At 36.1% G+C, this 21100-nt stretch overlaps 1 protein-coding gene across 8 annotated transcripts in view; it reads right to left on the reverse strand.

The window, feature by feature from the left end:
* The window catches only part of STS (steroid sulfatase), a 128116-nt gene that overhangs the window by 62196 nt on the left and 44820 nt on the right, over window positions 1-21100 (reverse strand). For 7 of the 8 annotated variants that reach the window (XM_010726874.3, XM_010726880.3, XM_010726833.3 and 4 more), the window contains one exon: window positions 1992-2129. The exons of the other annotated variant lie outside the window; for it this stretch is intronic. In XM_010726874.3, the coding sequence (XP_010725176.1) occupies window positions 1992-2129 (138 nt within the window). The remainder of the gene's footprint in view (window positions 1-1991; window positions 2130-21100) is intronic. 8 annotated transcript variants of the gene reach the window in all.

Here is a 21100-nt window from a genome sequence, read left to right on the forward strand (position 1 = left end):
GGTGCCCAAAACTGAAAGCAGGACTCAAGGTGAGGCCCCACCAAGTCCGAGTACAGCAGGAAGATTACTTCCATAGTCTTGCTCATCACACCATTCCTGATACAAGCCAGGATGCCAGTGGCCTTCTTGGCCACCTGAGTACATTGCTGGCTCAGGTTCAGCTGACTGTCCATCAGTACACCAAGGTCCCTTGATGTCAGACAGCTTTCCAGCCACTCCTCCCCAAGCCTGTAGAGTTGTCTGGGGTTGTTGTGACCAAAATGCAGGACCCAACATTTGGCCATGTTTAATTTCATACAATTAACCTTGGCCCATTGATCCAGTCTATCCAGGTCAATCCAGTCTATCCAGGTGTAGTGGAATTCCAAGGTCACAGCCTGAACCAATGGGTGAGCTACGTGAGTACGTGAGTGCCTGGAATGGGCAGGGGGGGTTTTAGAGCCACTCCTTCTGTCTCCATGATACCTCTCGTCTGCCATCTGACCTGCCCTTTTTCCCCCTACCCTTCTCTTCTTTAGCGTGACGGTACGAACGGGGGAGGGTCACATTCTTTAGCTCATCCTTTTCTCCAAACTGTTACTGGGAGGGGTCAGTTAATTTCTCTTGGATTTTTCCTATAGCACCTATTTCTCAAGTAAAGGCTCTGTCATTGCCTTCGTTTGCTCTATACCAGGTCAACAGAATCATGGAATCTTAGAGTTGCAAGGGACCTCTAAAGGTCATCTAGTTCAGCTCCCCTACAATGAAAACGGACATCCACAGGTAGACAAGGTTACTCAAGGCCTGATGCAGCCTTGTCTTGAAAGTCTCCAGGGATGGGGCATTGGATGGCTTACATGTAATCCTCCAACATGTGAGGAGAAGCTGATAGCTGGGACTGTTCAGCCTGGAGAAGAGAAAGCTGAGTGGGGGATGGATCTTATGCATGTATTTTATATGGAATTACTCAAATGAAGAAGATGAAATAAGGCTCTTCTTAGTTATGCCCAGGGACAGGATAAGAGATAGCGGACACAAACTGAAACATAAGAAATTACTTTAAAACACAAGCAAAAGTATTTTTATGGTAAGGGTGCTCCAGTATTCAGACATGCATTACATTCTTGCTGACTGAAGGGATCATATTAACCAGAGATATCAGAATTGACAAAACAAGAAAGGCTGTTTGCTAAGCAAGAGTTTTTCTTTCTAAATGATCACCATATTGCAGTAAACAGTATCCTTCAGTATTATTGGGTGATATCACAAGGAGAAAGTATATAGCAATAAGGTAGACATTAAACACATTCTAGTCCTTCATGAAACAAACAGATTTGGAGTATAGATTTTCTTAAGATCTGTACTGAAGAAATAAAACTCCCCTAATTAAAGTCTTTTCATTTCCAAATCAGTCTCTAACTCAATAGGTAGGCATTAGTTTCAAAACAATCTTCTTCAATTCTTTTTTTCTGAAATCTTGTCATTCTCTGGATGTTGTAGAACTTGCCTATCCCAAACTAAATCCAATTCCTCATTTTAGTTTTTAACATAACTCTCTATTTTCACATTTTCTGCAGTGAACACAATACCAGTCCTCTCATCTTCTCTTTGTCATCTCTTTGTGTGATTCCCACTCACTCCATTGTATTAAACTCCTATTTATGATTTCTCATGGCTCACAAATAATATTTTTCCCCTTTTGTTTTGCTATACATCCATGATAGTAAAGTACTATGAACTAACATCTTTCTAACATCTAGGTATCTAGCCAATTCAAGAGTCTATTTGATAGTAATACAACTCCACAGAGTTCTCACTGAGCACAAATTCTGGTTGAGTTGCTGTATTTAATGAGTCAACTCACTATATTTATGGCCTATGCTTGGATTTAGTGTGAAGGTCATGAGCAGTTTACTATTAAGAAATTGAATTTTGAAATTTTTGAGTTGGAAGAAAAACAAGACAATATTTTCTGACACAATCAAAAAAAAAAAAAATCAGAGAACGTTCACCTTTATATATACCGTTGCAACCTCCATGGACTTCTCCAGAGCTAGAGATTTCTTCAATATGAGCCCCTTGGTCAGATGAAAAGTATACAAGAGATCTACTGCTCAGATTATAATTCTCCAGCGCATCCAGAATCTGTCCTAAAAACAAATAATAAAAAAAAAAACACATAGTACCTTTGGGTGGCTTGTTTTAATTAACCTTGGCATGTACAAATACACATAGTAATTGGCAACATACAGTAGGCAGTAGGGGACAATTTCACACAGCTGTTGCAGTCAAAACTGTGGTTCCATTGCAGCAGGCTTTCTTGAAGTATAAAATGAGAAGATTTGTGTACAACTGAAAAATGAGCTAATCTACAGAGAGTCAGTGATCTCTGGAAGCAGTTGCTCTCAACGACAAAAACCCCACAGCAAGAAACCGTTGAGGTTTCTGAAAGAGTCTCAGTATACAGAATACAGTTAAGAGTTTGGGGGTAAAGCTGTGCTGCCTAGCAACCCATGGAGGCAACATGGCAAAAATTTGTGTGAATGCTCGAATAAGAAATTCTCAACCAAAAAAAAGGCAAGTTAAGGTATGGAATGGTTTCGGAGGCAACATGGTTTCATGATCTAATACTAATTAGTCACTAATTTGTTGTCATACAAGAATAGACATCTATTAAACTTTTAATATGCATGGTAACAAGCACACGTGTGCACATAATTAAAAGAAAAATCCACATGGTTATATTCTGAAATTCCAACACAGAGTTGGTCCTTACATTTCATTTACACAAAAGACTTCTTTCCCTTGGCACAGCAGAGGAGTCTTGCACTGCACATACATCTACATTTATTTAGACTGACTTCTTTAAAGAGGGCTTCTGTACTAATGAGTGTGAAGCCACTCTTTGTAACTCTTTGTAACTTGCTCCAGTGAATTTAATACTGATTAGGAATCTAAAATTATTGGCCTTGGAAACTAACCAAAGAATAAGAATATAGCACACATTAGCCTTCTTCAGGGATCCCAAAGCATATACAGATAATTTTTGAGGCCTGTAACTAGTGGTGTCACCCAGAGGGCAGTGCTGGTTCTGGTATTGTTCAACATCTTTATCAATGTTGTGGATGAAAGGATAGAGTCCAAACTCAGCAAATTTGCTGATGACAAAAAGCTAGGAGAAGTGGCTGACACATTGGAAGGCTGCACTACCATTCAACAAGACCCATAGAGACTGGAGAGTTGGGCTGGGAGGAACCTGATGAGGTTTAACAAGAACAAGTGTACATACACTCTTGTACCTGAGGCAGAATAACGGCATGCATCAGTACATACTGAGGGTCTATCTGCTGGAGAGGAGTTCTGCAGAGAAGGACTTGTGAGGCCTAGTTGACAAGAGGTTGGCTATAAGCCAGCAATGCGCCCTTGTGGCCAAGAAGACCAATGATATCCTCAGGTGCATTAAAGTGCGTGGCCAGCAGGTTGAGGGAGATGATCACCCCCCTCTAATCTGCACTGGTGAGGCCACATTTAGTATATCGTGTCCAGTTCTGAGCTCTGCAGATCAAAAAAGCCAGTGATCTTCTAGAAGGAGTCCAGCAGAGGTCAACAAAGGGCCTGGAGCATCTCCCATATGAGGAGAGGCTGAGTAACCTGGGTTTGTTCAGTCAGGGAAAAAGAAGACTGAGGGGGGATCTGATTAATGTTCATAACTATTTGAAGGGAGGTGGGAGGCAAGTGGATGAGGCCAGGCTCTTCTCAGTGGTGCGGAATGCTAGAACAAGGAGTAACGGCCTAAAACTTGAACATAGGAAGCTCTGTACTAACATAAGGAAGAACTTTCTGATTAGGGTGACAGAACACTGGAACAGGTTAGGTTATCCAGAGAGGGTGTGGAGACTCCTTCTATGGAGACATTCAAGACCCATCTGGAGGCCTACCTGTGTGACCTATTATAGAGTACCTGCTTTAGCAACTCCTTCAATTCTGTGATTCTGTGATTTTCTCTTTATCTTTTTATTTATACATTCAGGCACGCACCAATTTGAATGTTAATTCTGACTTGCTCAATTGTCCTCTCAGAATTAATTAATTCAAATAGCACACTATTATCATAGAATCGTATTCTCAATGCACTCACAGAAATGAACCAAAACTTCGGTTTCTATTTTTATCTTGAACAGCTACACCTTCTATAACAAACACTGTATAAATAAGCGATAAAGTGTGTAAAATAAGACCCATTACAGTACATCTGAATGATACAATTTCTGTTAACACATGCCATACATCTACTTATTAGCATTTCTAAATGGTAACCAAAACAATAAAAATGCAATGCATGTACTGTAAGCAGATATCTTTGACATACTGCCATATATTATATCAATTTTGAAAGCAAAGAATATAAAATAAGCAAAATATATCTTTTATTATTTTCTAATAACAATCTATATATATTTTTACTCTTCTAATTTTATTATTTATTTAGATTACAAAGATACTGTAGAATTAAGCTAAGACTGATGTATAAACATACTCAGATAATCTTAGTTAATGAACAAGGAGAATTTTCACCTAGGCTGTTTTAGCAGACAAACTTTTTAAAAGGTGAATCACTACTGCAAAAAGGCCTTTTTAAAAATCTATTGACTAAAAAGAGAAAACAGGCAATTAATTGAAAAGTAAATATTAGTAAAAGTAAATATTAGATACCAAAAAAAGTAAAATGAAATCTATCTGAAATGCAAGAAATTTACTACATGAGTTAAATTTTCATGAGTGTTGTGGACAGCTAAATGTGAACAGAGTAAGATGGTAACACTATTGCTTCACATAAAATATGACTGGATATGTATCGTATGTCATCATATATGATGTTTGATTAAAAGAATGGGGCTTTTGCATGCCTAGCTGACCTGTTTGAATCCCATTCCTGGTTACTGAACAAAATGCAAATGTAGAAAGTTTGTAGAAGTAAAAAATTTACCCAGAATATGAAACTGTGGGATAAATAAGTCAAAACACTTGGAAAACTGTAGCTCAGTTTAAACAGTGATGGCTTGAAATTCCCAATGTAGGAAACTACTAATAAAAATAGAAAGATTCTTTATCAAAAAGACTGAATTGAAAGTCTTGTTCTAAAAAATTAAGATCCATACTGATTTCTGTGAATGCCACTGCTTACATATTTCTGGTTTGAACAGAACAGATTTTGAAAGACAGCATTCCAAACAACAAAATAAATCTAACACTGAAAGAACTGCACAAATTCTGAACTTACTGAGCAACTTAAGTCAACCTTCTCCTCCTGTTGCCATTCTAGAAATGTATATTCCAATTCAGTGGCTAACACTGAGTCAAAGACATTTGATCATTAGACAACATTCTTTCATGTATACAAAAATAAATAAATAGATAAAATAATTCAGAATAGCATTAAGATGTTGCTTGTTTTAATTAAGATGATGTTTCAAAATTTAAGCAAAGCTTCTGAAATGCTGCTGTATGAGCTGCTGAGCTCTCTACATTCTGTTCTCCACTCTCATTTCAAGCTATGTGAAATTATAGGATTGTTTCATTGTGAAAGTGAAAATGCTGACTTCAGTGGAGTGATACTCATGTAAAAATGATGAGAGCAATTGACTCTACTCTTTAGGAGGAAACAGAGAGTACTATGCCGTTATTCAACTTGACTAACACCAGCATAAATGGAAGCTGAACCTACCTGTATAATGCTGAAATTAATTTTTGAAGTTTTTAACCATGTAAGATTCTCTCTATACTCACGCATATTACGTTACAGGATTTATAAAAAATGACTATTCATTTGAAAACATGGCACAAACACTGAACAAAAAAGTGTTACAAATATATTAACAATTCGGAAATCTCTTGATGAAATTATGACTCTCTATTAGACTCTTGATGAAATTATGGGGAAAAGCAAGCTCTAGAATACATCTGTGAAGTGCAGGCATTAGGAAAAAGATCTCTCAACTCATTAGGAAAGCTTTAAAACAGTTTGCCTGATTCAAAGAAACAGTAAGATTCAGAAGGAGGTTTAAAGATGACTCAGGACAAGACAGTTCATGACAAAGGAAATTTCTTTTAATAGAACTTTTTATCCCACTCAGCAGACTTTCACATGACTCTGTCAAACCCAGAAGTTTATAGTAAGCTTGAGATAATTATTGGACAAAGATTGATCTGGGAAGATCAGCCATCACATCTCTGCCTCGAGACTTCCATTTAGTTTATGTTTCAGAATTCTCTGCTGATATTAATGTTTGCTTTTGAATAGCATAATTAATTAGAATGACAAGAAACATGTTTTAAAGCTGAAGGGGCTTACATCTGAGAGTGACAAGCTAAGAGTGTATTGAATACATGCATAACTTCCTACACATAACTCCTGCATGTATAAATATCTGGAAGCCTATACTGCTCCCATAAAAGATAATGATGTCATTCAGCTAAATATCCACTACATATTAAATTTCTTGGGATCTTCCTCCTGCTACAGGAATTAAATTAAGGTAACCCCACCATCTCTTCCAGGCTCAAAGGCTAATATTTTCACATTATAAAGACTTAATGGTGCAACTTCTGCCCACTAACTTTAACAAGTTAACAAACATTTTAATCTCTATACTGATTTTGTGTAATAAAAAAGAGATTTCATTCTTTAATGTACTGATCTGATTACAAAGTACACTGACTAAAACCTTTGTATAAAAATCAGCTTAGTAACTGAGATCAACACATCCATATCTTAATTTTAGCTTTTGCACATTTCAGGTTATAAATATGCAAATGTTTTGTGATATGCTTAAAGCTGTACAGTTTCCCCTTGATAAATATGTAAATCAGTTTGTCTCTGCAGTGGGGAAGTAATTATCACTTTCAGACCCACTCACTGAGCACAACACTAGAGGTAAAGACGGAAAATAATAAAACCACTGACAGCAAAATAAGAAGTTGCTGCACATATGGTGAGCAGTACATAAACTCTGCATGAAACTTGTTTAACATTCAGAGCTATAATACAACCACTAGGAAGTGGAAATTCTGGGACAAAGTAATAGATTGATAGTATGGAACATTAAGTAGTCCATTAATTGAATGCACTCACCTAAAAAGACATGATTCTGTATAGAGGGAGCATTAGCATATGAACCTCAACGGTGAGAGAAAGTAGCAGCTAATAAACTGATTAGAAGAGAAAATAAATACATAAGTAATTTTAAAATATGTAATAATTCCTGTAGGAAGAAAGCAAAGTTTAGATTCAGTGGAAAGTCCTGAATCAGTCTCACTGTGCTAACATTATTTATAAAGTTACATTATGGATACAATCTGTACAGCACAGTCTTCATCAAAGTATAAAGCTGAGATTTAAAATGTGCCAACTTTCTACTACTATAGTTTAGTGGGAATTTCAATGTCAAAAGGACATTCTGCTAAATAAGTAGCATCTAGTTTTGAAAAAGTACATCTTTGTCAGTGTTTTAATTAGGAGCAGTGTCAATGGCTTACAGGCTGGTTTGGCCTGGTTCCATGACTAGAGCATTAACTCTCTAACTCTCAGTGCACTTCATGATGTTATGATGTGGAATACTGATAACCAAAAATCATAATACCATGTCAAGCAGGAGCGTACATTTGTGATAAATCCAGTCATCACCTCTTTATATATTTCTGCTGGCATAACAAAGATTTCTTGGATTTTCTGACCTGGATTCCTTTCCAATTAACTAAACTCAAGGGTAGAATCTGGGAATGCACTTAAAATACTGGCACTAGTAAGGAAACACTCAGTCTATGGGACAACAGCAGAGTTGGTCTGAAGTCAATTTTTTTCTCTGCTGATATCCTGATAGTCTGTAGACACTGACCCCATATCTAAAGTTCCTTTCTGCCGTTCTAGACTAGTTGCTAATCTTGGAACAAGATTATGTAGATAACACACTATATTATATATATAACAATATATATCACAAAATACATAAGTCATAGTTTGGAAGAACTGGTTTATTCCTACTTGGGAACAAGATCATGTGGTGGCAGAATGAGAAAAAGTCAATTATGGAGTCAAACATAGATGGAGTAACTGCAGCAGAATTGATGCCATCGAGGCAGTTTGTATGATAATTTAGTGGCCTTTTCTAAGTGGGAAAAAATACGACTTCTTAAGCACTCAAGAATAGATAAGTGGGGTCGTACTTAGGGGTTTATTTCAGTAGGGCCTTCTCAAGTGTATGCTCTCTCCCTCTTCTCAAGATGAGACTCAGATGGCCTATGCAACAGCTGGAAACTACATCAACAGGAACAAGAACAAACAGATGAAGACTGCAAAGACAACTGAGTAAGAGTTATTCTACCTCAGGATGTACATATTCCAGGGATCTCTGAGCACGTGAAGAATTAAGTAATGTGTAAATTACATGAATCCTACATGAGTGATGTATCATAACATATGCATCATGTATTACTTATCAAACATTCATAAGAAACAGCATTTATAAATGACAAAATAATTTGATACTCTCCTTGGATATGAGACAGTTATAAACACATTCTACAGTATTAGTACTCTATGTATAATTAATTAGATATCTGCTCCAATGGTAATTTTTTTTTTCTCATATTATACACTGATAATCTAAATAAATTCTTTATCTATCTGCTCGATCATAGTATCATCAAATCACAAGGTTGGAAAAGAACCTACAATGTCATCTAGACCAACTGTAAAATGATTTTGATATCAAGGTAGGTTGCCTTGATTTTTTTTTCTCCACAGTACCTCTCCAGAATGAAATATAGTTCAGATCTGTCATTCCTGGAAGCTCAAAAAAGGTAGGACTGATGAATCCTACACTGAAAACCTGCTGGTGCACAAGGAAGCTTCACATGGATGCATAGTGGGTGTAATTTACAATCAGTATCCACATCTACGTGAGAGATAGTTACTACATCACCTTTTAAAGTCAATGAAGAAAAATCAATGTTTTTATATGTAGCTCTCTTAAGATGAATGATTTGGCCCCAGAAATTCTGAATTCTTCTCACAGAAGAGGAAGGTGAGGCTCAGATTCAATTATCTAAACTGCAAGGTAAATTACCTTCCAAATCAGTAAGAAGATAGGTCAAGATTATATGTAGAATATCAGACAAGTATAGTCAGTGTAAGGGCTCACAGAAGGACCAACTTCTAAAAAATATAACAAAGTAAATGGTGTAGGGTTAGCTAAGATATCAGTATGATTTTGCCCTGCAATTGTAAGCTTGAATTGCCTTGTGACTGTGTATATAGTCTTATAATGTTTCTTTCAGAACCTCAGGATGAATTTTCAGCATAGCACAACAGATTATGCACACATTGCTTAGCAACTATGAACAAATCAATCACATTTTGAGTCATTATGCATAAGATAGTTTTTTTTTTTTCCTAGAAATGAGTACTGTATCTCTTATTTTCCTATCATATGGAATTCAACTTATTTTGTAAGTGTGAAAGTTGAAACAATACTTTATGCTTATAGAAATATACATGGATAATACAGCTGAGAGTTAAGTTGTGCTTACTGTGGTTGTGAAGAGCTGTAAGTACAGTTGCTACATTGATAACATCATATTCACATTGATAGTAAAACACTAATGATATAGTTTTGGGGATTATTAGAGGTCAAAAGTGTAACTATTTTGGTGGCCATCTTCCTATTAATATTTAGATAATAAAGCACTAGTAAGTGCATTGCATAAAGCTCACTTTTAGACCTTACATCTATCTTTTCTACACAAGGCTTATGAAAATAATCATTCTTACCCTGATTAAAATGCTAAAATATGAGTGATGGTCATGAGATTTTAGAGGGTCCATCGCATTTGCATCTTTCATGACAGATGTGATAACTTTTTGGGTAAATCTGCATCTTAATTCTGAGAATAAGATGCCATTTTATCTGTACAACTAAGATGCGTAGTGCAAAGTATACTGCCTACTTCTCCTGTGTTTTCCTCCAAATTCTGGAAAAGGTCTAGGTAAACTGTAATGGCAATCAAAGGATACTATTCATTTTTTAATTAGACTGTCAGATGAAATTAAGGCTTCAACTGTTTGATCACTTCAATAAAAGTTTATGGTAACTGATAACTGAAGAGTGATAAAAGAAACACTTCTTTATATCTTCAAAGGTTTAAACATTTATTAGAGTCAGATTTAAATTGAGTATGTATATATTCTTAGACCCAAATGCATAATGCCAAAAATTTTTCAGATTAAAGTATGAATAATTTTAAACAGGTAAGCAAATGTAATACTATATTTTAATCCTCTGCACTTTTTTGGAAAAAAAAAAATTATATGTCAGTGTCTTGTTTCATTTTTATAACTTTTATCAAACAAAACTGAAACTGCCATAAAATTGTTTGACCTTTCATGTTTCACTAGACAAACTTTTTCATCTTTGCTGAATTTGAAACTGAGTTTAGACATTGTATGCTATAAGCAAAAAGTATTTTTAGCAGGATCTGATTAGCATTCGTCATTACATCTTTATTATTTTCATTTTACAGCTTTCTGATTTTAATTATTGTCAAAATCCAATCTTATATGAAGGTAGCTGTTCATTAGTTCATCTACAGAATGGAAGACTCTTGTTTTTTTGCCCTCCTGACATGATATCTCCATTTTTCCCTATCATTATGCAGGCTAGTCAGGTAACCTACTTCTCTAAATGCTTTTGGGCAACTCAGTGCCTTTTGTGCCCTAAGACACTTGATGTCTACTGTGCAATCACTGCCTCCAAATCACACTAGCAGTGAATGAATCACTGTACAGATACTTTTAATACCAGTAAGAAAGAATGTCTGACTGTGAAAATTGTTCTCAGAGGAACTTTCCACCATAGAATATAAACTCCAATGTAAACTCAAGATGACATTCTAAACTTCAGGAGGTGAAAATAATCTAGAAAATTTCAGGCCACAAATATTTATGCATGTTTATTATAATTTATTTTACTTTCCAAATAATTCTTTTTTTTTTTAATGTGTGCATATTCAATATGGCCGTATTTATACAGCTTTAAGGTACTTAGGATACTATCAGAAGGGAAAACAAGTAACTTTTTTTCTTGTCTTCATCATTGATTATTGATGTTTATCTGAAAAGACTGATAAACTATCTTATAAAATGAGACTTTAAATCCTTAAGTTTCACAACAGTATTCATTGTTAAAACAGATGTCTACAGGAAAAGAATATAAGCTGTCTTTTTCTGTTCAGAATTCTAGGAAGGATAAATATGTCAATCTCAGATTAGGTTGGAACAACTTGAGGTCTCAGCTTAGGTTAAGATGTATTTGATGCCCCCCCAAAAATGATGGAATGAGGGTATTGAGATCATCAGTCTGTTTCTTTGCCTTTTCTCTACCTAAGTTTTACTCATGAATAAAGCAAAATGTGATGCAGAATTACTAACATAGCTACTAACTTGAGTTTACTAATGTTCAGATACAATACAAATATTAGTTGTCATTTGGTTTGTGAAGTTACAGAAAAGGAAGTTGGGAGACTTTCCAGTGTGAATTGTGAGAAGAATGCAAACCATTTCTGGAAAGGCTCTGCTTTGCATACCAGAATCCCACTAAGATTATTTTTTAAGGATAAATCTGAAAGTTAAATTTGAAAGGGGAAACATTATTCACCTAAGTAACACTACAGATCAGTTGAAATACTAATATAGATACAAGAAACAAAGCAATCTAACTGCAAATCTGAGGAAGGGAATGTTATAGCTAAGCTAAACTCTTCAAGGTACAGATAGCAAGCAATGACTAGAAAGTCCCAAAGAGAATATTTCATAATTATGGGAAGGGTGCTATTCTGTAAGTGAGAGGCAGTTAAAGAGGATTAGAGAGGGTTAGTACATCTCAATTACTGCATATATTTTCAGAAGACTAGCTCTTTCTGAACCCTTAGCATCAAGTCTATGGAATATAGATATACTTGAACAGAAGATGTTTAAAATCTCAACATTTCATATGAATGCTTCCGTAACAGACTGGTGTTTCACTATTGGAGGCAATGAGAATTTATCAAAAGCAAATATATTTCTGCACTCAAAGACAGCAAAAAAACATGGCTAGCTGTACTCAGTAACTAATTATCCTTATCAAGATTCAACAATTAAGTATCACAAAAGTAGGATAGAGCATTTGTATACATGTTTCTGGAGAGTGTATTCATTATACCATTGTCTCCTGGTCAAAACAATTATTTTCTATTCTCATTCTGTGTATTCCTAATGTTCATAAAGAACAAAGGAAGTAATTAAATGTCACATCAGCCAATCAACTTATGTTCTGCAAAAGAGCTGTGATATTATTCTCCAACATTTTCTATTGAGGCAGACCTCAAAGTTCTCTTTATCTGCTAAAACCAGTCATTCACTTTTTATGAAAAGTATGTGGAGGTACTTGCAGCAGCCAGCTGATGAACTACAGTGGAACTGCACAAAAGTTGAAAATTACTGAGAAATCTAGGATATGGGGCTTGACTATCTCAGTTCTAAATTGGCGAGAACACTCAGGATAAAATCCCATAGAAGTGTTACAGGATTATAGGGACACCTGCCAATTTTGTGCCTTATTAAAATTATACTGGTTTTAAAAAGCAATTCTAGCAGCACTTTGCCCTTAACACCATGCTGAGGTTGTTCAAAGTTTGTCCTGTGGGATGTGGTGTGGTAAATTCAAAGGAACTTGTATTATTTTAACTCCTAACATTTTAGCCCTAGTCAGGACTTCAAGAGACAGATGGGACATTTCATCCCACTTTCAACTGCACAGACATCATCCTTACCTTTGGCTTTGTTTTTTTTCTCTAATTTTCTGCTAATGGGCATTTGACATTTGTATGCTACTGCTCCCTGCCTGTGAGTCGCTGGCAGCCACCTTAGCTTTCCTCTTTTTCCTTGCCAGCTTTGCTAGTAAAGTACATTTTCTTACACATATTAGAAAGGAATGCTATCTGCTACATTTCTGACTGTGTGGTTAAACTATGATACAAAATTTACTTCTATTGCAAACTTAACTTTTTTTTTTAAATTATTATTATTGTTTATTTAATATAGCCAAATCTCTAATAAATACAGTTTGTTTGAAAGACTGTGATGGCATTGTTTTCAACCATCAAAACCTTTCCATATCATGGTTGTTGATTTCAATTCAGCCCAGTTCCACTGACTCCAGAGTAGTTACATCATTTTACATGAGCAGAAGACCTAACCCAGAATGGCTAAAAAGGAAAAGATGCAAATCAGGACAGGTCTCTTGCTTTTCTGTGTGCACACTTTAATTTTTTTCAAACAAGTCCCTGAAAAAACTGTATTTAAACAAAATAAAATTAAACAACAACCAACAAAACAAACAAAATAAAACAAAGTAAAACAACTAACCAGTATAAAGGACCAGGATATCTGACACTTAGAAACACATATTTGTGTTACATAAGGATCTCGATCTTAATGTAATCTCATTCGCTTTCAATTAACAAGATGATTTCTTCAAATCTCAGGGAAGAATAGCTAATGCACGAGTTGTATGGAACTTGGTAATATTTACATATAAAAGGAAGGGTTAGTTTAAATTAAAAAAAATCTGTTAGCTCATCGTAAAGAAGATGTAGTACTAAAGTCTGTCAAATTGATATCTCCCTTTGAATCTCAATTGCATTACAGTTTTTTTTTTTCCTCTTTTTTAAAGCTCAGTCTTTCCAAAACTACCTAAACAACAGTGTTCTGACAAGCTATTATCAGCAGAGACTGATCATTGTAGGATATGCCAAGTAATGAAATGCAGCAAAAGGAAGGGAAAAAATACAATGTGATTTCCTGTGACAATTCACTGGGAGAACTAGCAAAGACGACAAAGACTACAAAGGAAAGAAAAGAATAAATTATCTGCTCTTACTATATGAGGAGCTGAATAAAAGAAGGTCAAACTCTACCCTTAGATGAAAGTGTACCTCTCTCACATCAGGAAGGCAGAAATTTCTGTAATGGAAGATAAAACCATTATTGCAGATATGGAAATATGTTAAAGTTAACCCAACTACTTACATCAATGGGACATTTCATATCAACATGGGAGAGAGGAACCTGGTCTTAAAACTCTATTTTGGGACCAGAATACCATAACAATATTCCTGTATGTATACTACTGTGTGGGTCTTGATCATTTTTGACAATTAGGGAAATAAAAGAATCTACCAAAAAAGGAATAAAGTTCTATTTTCAGAGATACTAACAGACCTTCCACAGGCATTTTGTTAAAATCTTTTTTTTCTGACTACCCCAATCTACCTCTGTTTGTATGTGAATAATTTTATTTTAAAAAGTTCTATTTTCAAACATCATGTCTCAAAGCCTCTGACACCCTCTGGTACAGTATTTCATTTGCTATCCCTTCATTCTATTCTAACTACAGTAGTATTTACCATTTAACTCTGATAGAAAGTTTTTGAGATAATTCATTAAAAGCTTCTCATTGACAAAACTTGTTAGGAAGAAATGGAAAAATAAATTTTCTTCACTGTAGAAAGAAACTCTTCAGATTTATAAACTTCAGAGCTATGGAGTCCTAAAACCTTTCAAAATGAGCACCTGAAAAACATGTAATGACAAAGGCTCTTTACACTTTTTAATGTTCCACACTATTTAAATTGATTGCAATAGTTCCGGTATGATGCAATGATTTTACAAGACAAATTACATTAGTTTTATTGCAAATAAAGAAAAAAACATACTCATTATTTATTTACTGTGTCTGTTCAATCAACTCTATTCTGAAATTAGAAAGAAGCATTTTGCTATCTTCCACATAGACCAAATGCATCCATATTTTTCACACCACCAAAAATAGTTCCTTCCACAACCTTGCTTGAAATATTGACACATTAAGCTATACTTTTATTTCAAATATTTAGAATTAAGCTAAATTTGGGTTTGCAGAGAGAAAAAAATCATGTTGCTTTTCTGGGTTGTTGTACAACACTCTGTTGTAAAGATCAAAGAACATGTGCATTTCTATTATTCCTTGTTTGCCCGCTTTGTTTTTAAACTTCAGTCTGATTTAGAAACGGAATTAAAATCAATATCTAACACGCAAATACCACTACCACTAGCTAAAATCTAAGAGGCTAAATCTTTTATCCTCATAGTACAGAAATGATAGATTAATTTTAAAAGCATGAAAACTGAAGCACCTATAGGCCAAGTTAACTACAAATAATTTCAAGTAAACTAAATGTGATGCTGCAGCATGATATCCACCCAGTAGGTTGCTAAAAGGACACGTGATACAAGAGGAAGATGCTTTCCCTCTTTCTGTTTTGTTCAGTCCTACCATGCTTTCCTTGGAAGCTTGCTAGGGAAAAGGAGGTAAAAGAGGTATCTCCCTTCTGTCTCAATTTTCGATAGCAGCAAGCTGCAAGATCCACTGAAGCTTTAGAATACAACTTCACGCTACTCTAAGAAAGAGATTTGTTTATCCTGGAGTTTCTCTTCTATCAGCTCAAGAAAACAATTCAGCACTTCAGATGTTCCTTTGTATATTGTGCTTACTAATGTAACATCAGCTGAGTATTCTCAGGGTTACTACACCATGACTTTCATGACAATATGTTATAAGAAGTTTTTCATTGCTGGATAGGGAATGGAAATAATTTAAAAAGAGTAACATGTATACAAAATACAGGAAGTAAGCAAAAAATTAAAAGAAAACAAAAAGAAAGCTTTTCAAAATAGTAAAAAAATATCTTGAGTATACTAAATGAAATGCGTGAAGGGAAAAAAAAAAAAAGAAACAACAAACCAAAACAACAGCATTAAAAAGAAAAAAAAAGAAACAACTAAGAAAATGTAGTAAAGATTCAACATTACTTTTTCCTAAGCAGTATCATGAAACAAAACATAAATGACTTATTTTACAATCAGTGGGGGGAAAAGCTGGATAACATCAAAGTTGTCAGTCTGTCATCCTGCCCTTAACTAATCCATAGAATCATAGACTGGCTTTGAGTAGAGGAGATTTTAAAGATCATCAAGTTCCAATCCCTCTCCCATGGCCAGGCTTGTCAGTAACTAGAGCAAGGTACCCAGGGCCCCATCCAACCTGGCTTTGAGCACCATCAGGGATTCAATATCCACAACCTTTCTGGGCAATCTGTTCCACTGCCTCACCATCCTCTCAGTAAAAAAATTCTTTCTAACATCTAAGCTAAATCTCCTCTCTTTTAGTTTAATGCCATTCCCCCTTGTCTGTCTCTGTCAGACTGCTCAAAAAGTTAGACCCACTCCTGCTTGTAAGCTCCCATCAAGCATTGGAAGGCCGCAGTGAGACCCCCCAGGAGTTCTTCCTTCTACAAGCTAAACAAGCCCAATTCCTTCAACCTATCTTCATAGGAGAGATGCTCCAACACCTTGATCATCTTGGTGGCCCTTCTTCAGATGTGCTCCAACAGCTAACCATACTTCCTGTACTGGAGACCTCCTGCTTGGACACAGTTCTCCAGGTGTGGCCTAACAAAGGCAGAGTATAAGGGGACAATCCCCTCCCTCTCCCTGGTAGCCACCCCTATTTCAGTGCAGCAGGATACTGCTGGCTCTCCAAGCTACTAGCACAACTTGCTGGCTCATCTCCAGCTTTTCATTCATCAGTATCTCCAAGTCCTTCTCCACGGGGCCACTCTCAATGAGTTCTTCTCCCCATCTGTGCTCACACCTGGGATTGCCTCAACCGAAGTACAACACCTTGCACTTTGTCTTGTTTAACCTCATTAGGTTCTCCTGTGCCCACTTTTTGAGCCTGCCATGTCCATCTGTATGGTAACCCTTCCTTCTATCATGTCAAGTGCACCTCTCAGCTTAGTGTCATCAGCAAACTTGCTGAGGGTGCACTCAATCCCACTTGCCTATGTCATTGAAAAAGATGTTGAAGAGCACTGCTCCCAAAATGGACCCCTGGAGGACACCATCACTCCTCACCAACCTCCATCTGGACATACAGCTTCTGACAATAACCCTGTGGCTATGAACATCCAACCAATTATGACATCCACCAAATAGTTCAGACTTGAAATTCATTTCTTTCCAATTTAGAGATAAGGATGTGGTGCAGGACCAAGTCAAAGGCCTTGCACAAGTCCATGTAAATGACATCAAGAGTCATTACACTTGTACTTTCCCAAACTTTAAAAAGTCAATTACGTATCTGCTGGTAAAATTTTTTTATTATTATTTTTTAAAGCAACAAAAAACAGCCAACCAAATAGAAAATCCCTACAAGCTCTTTGTAATGCAAAATGTACAATACTTACTAGAAGAAGAATGATCTTGTATTATTAGCATGCTTACTTAGTATTGTTGTTTTAGCAATCAAAATTATTACCAAAAAAGAAGCAAAAAACCACAGTCAACAAAAAGGGAGTTCTACCAACTCCATCAACAAGAACTTATTACCACCAGGAATCTGAGCCTTGTAATTCAGCAGTTTGAAAAGAAATTTCAATTTCATGTCAATTTACTAATACAAATCATCTTGCCAATTAACAATATTCACAGAATTACAGAATCACTATAGAATGGTTTGAATTAGAAGGGATCTTAAGGATCACTTAGTTCCAACACCTCCGCAAAGGTAGGAACATCTCTCAACAGACAAAGTTGCTCATAGCCCCAACCTGGCCTTGAATACCTTTTGGGATGGGGCATACACAGCCTCTATGGACAACCTCATTACCCTCATAGCAAAGAACTTCTTCCCAGTGTCTTATCTAAATTTACCCTCTTTTAGTTTAAAGCCTTTACCTCTTATCACGACACAACCTGACTCTCTCTCCAACATTGCTGCAGGCCCCTTTTAGTTACTAGCAGGTCACAGAGAGGTCTATCCAGAGCTTTCTCTTCCCCAGACTGAATGTACACAACTCCCTCAACCTTTCTTCATAGAAGAGGTACTTCAGCCCTCTGATCATTCTCATGGACCTTTTCTGAACTCATAATCACAATACAGAATTGATATTGATCTATGGTTATCGTTTTCACACAAATAACTAGTTTTTTTGTTTGTTTGTTTGTTTTAAATAGTATGGTCTCAAAATTACTAAGATACATTTCAAAAGAAGTAAGAAAAATCTCATATATCTCTCCAAAAAACAGAGGCGATGATTTTAAAAGTTGTAGGCATCTCTGCATCTCCACTGAAACTGAAATGCAGATTGCCAGGTTTATTTATTTATTTATTTTCTAAACTTAAATGAGATGTAGCCAGCCATAAATAAAGTATAAAAGGCTAGAAGACATTTCCTGAATTCTCATAGATAGATACTGCCCAAAGAATTGTGTTCATATTTTGATGAAGGAATTTGGTTACCTTTAAAAAATACAACTTAATTCTCCAGACCAGAAGAAATATTGGGTTCCTGAGTCCAGAAATACATTCTAATCATTTCCCAACTTCAACATGGGTCAACTCTGGAAGAGAGAAACATCTTGCTTTCTCCACTCTGCCACTTCTATGTCTCCTGAGTAGAAGTCCTAATGCTTTACTATGGATCCAGAACTGGATTAGTGGTGTCTGGCTGTCTATTCTAGTTAGTAAATCTTAACATCACCTATCTGTTCCAGTTTTTCATTAGAACAGATTAATTAGATCTCCCTGTATTACAAAAACTTTCTTAAAAAGCCTGTTTGTGAATTTGTTATAAACTCTAGCAACATAATGTCATAGAACAGATGAGAAATGTCACAGAATAGAATCATGAAATAGAATCATAGAACTACTCAGGCAGGAAAAGACCTTAAAGATCATCAAGTCCAACCACAACCTAACCATACTACCCTAACGACCCTCTGCTAAATCATGTCCCTGAGCATCATATCCAGACCGTTTTTAAACACATCCAGGGATGGTGACTCAACCACTGCCCTGGGGAGCCTATTCCAGTGCTTAACAACCCTTTCTGTAAATAAGTTTTTCCTGATATCCAACCCAAGCTTACCCTGGTGCAACTTGAGGCCATTTCCCCTCGTCCTGTCATCTGTCACAAGTGAGAAGAGATCAACTCCGCTCTCGCTGTAAGCATCTTTCAGATATTGGAAGAGAGCAATAAGGTCTTCCATCAGACTCCTTTTCCCCAGATTGAACCGTCCCAGTTCCTTCAGTCTCTCCTCGTAAGGCATATTCTCCAAGCCCTTCACAAACCTTGTTGCCCTTCTCTGGACCTGCTCCAGCACCTCCATGTCCTTTCTGTACTGAGGTGCCCAAAACTGAAAGCAGGACTCAAGGTGAGGCCCCACCAAGTCCAAGTACAGCAGGAAGATTACTTCCATAGTCCTGCTCATCACACCATTCCTGATACAAGCCAGGATGCCAGTGGCCTTCTTGGAAGGCTCATATTGTCCATCAGTACACCAAGGTCCCTTGCTGTCAGGCAGCTTTCCAGCCACTCCTCCCCAAGCCTGTAGAGTTGTCTGGGGTTGTTGTGACCAAAATGCAGGACTCAACATTTGGCCGTATTTAATTTTATACAATTAACCTTGGCCAGGTTGATCCAGTCTATCCAGGTCCCTCTGTAGTGCCTTTCTACTGTTATCAAAACAGAACTACAATACTGTTTTTGTTAAATAGAACATGAAAATTCATATTTAACAACTAGGATACATCTACTGTTGAATAGCTGCTCATTAAGAAGGGGATCTGTTATGAGAAGACAAAGTGCCAGTGGGTAAACAAATGACATATAACTGTATGGTTAAAAATTGTATTAGAAGACACAAGCATAGAAAAATTTATATTTCCCACTTTGTAAAACTGGATATTATAACATACAAAGTTATTTTGTGCCTTTTGTGTAGCTGTACAAGTGTACAATTATTCATGCGCTCTATCCGTTGTATTGAGGTACTGGATAATCCATTAAAAAACTGTCTGAAGGTACAAGAAAAGAGTGTGGGTGAGGAGGTTTAAACAACCTCCCAAAATTTCTCGCTTTTAGTTTCTCTGCCTCTTTATTTTATGTTCAGCTTCTTTCATTGATATGTAAGCTATAACAGTAGCATACTTCACCTACTAGCTCAACTGTATTCTTTATGAAAACCATGACTGCATGCTCTATAAATAACTTGACAGATATTGCTTTCTGTGTTCGAAGCATAGAAGAAAAAAAGGATGGTAAAATCATGTTCATAAGTCAGTGTTGAAGGTTTCAGGTTCAAAATAGGGACACAATCTCCAAAGATAGAAAAGGGAGCTGTAAATCACATCCCTGTCTTTCATCCTGATCCAATTCTCTCTATGACTGTTATACACTTCTGGTATTTCTTTGAGATAGAGGAAACATAATTCCACTTAGCAGCTTCACAGTTAAAAATGTTATACAGAGTCAAATTATCAACAAAACCTTTACTAGCTTCCATTAAACTGTGTTCTCAGTCTGTATTTTTGAGATTCTCTACCTTTAGGATGTTAGCCTCAATTCTGTAACATGAGCCCCATTCAGTGTTTCTTGTTTCTTACTTCATTTCAGCACTCTGTTTACGTATCACTCTCATCCAAGTATACAGAGAAGTCACTACGTTCCATATTAGTTTTTGCTTAAACCTTTACTGTGTTCTCAATCCCAATGATGATGACTCCCCACCCACCTCAAGCATGGAGAAAAAAACCATATCATTTATGTGGTAGATCAAACAAAATGTTGGTTGCCCATTCCATTGCAGACTTTCATATCCTTATAGTCCGGAGAATCTCTGAGATTCTGTTATCTCAAGGTTGTCTGAAGCAAGTTGTGAGCTTTCTCCTACCAGTAGATATTTGCCTATCTCAAGCAAGTATTTCTTTTTCTTCACTGATTAGAGCATTTTGATCACTTTTTTTTTTTTTTAATTATTAGGATCAATTTTCAGAAGTTCATTACTAACAGAAAAACTTTAAAATTTTGAAAGTGGTAGTATTACTTTTTTGTAAAGTGAATAATACACTAGCATATTTTGTGCTGATAATTTAACTCATGTCATATCAGATGCAAATGAAATCTGTTCAGTAGATAGCAACAA

Source organism: Meleagris gallopavo, chromosome 1, assembly GCF_000146605.3.
Source record: "Meleagris gallopavo isolate NT-WF06-2002-E0010 breed Aviagen turkey brand Nicholas breeding stock chromosome 1, Turkey_5.1, whole genome shotgun sequence".
NCBI classification, from domain to species: domain Eukaryota; kingdom Metazoa; phylum Chordata; class Aves; order Galliformes; family Phasianidae; genus Meleagris; species Meleagris gallopavo.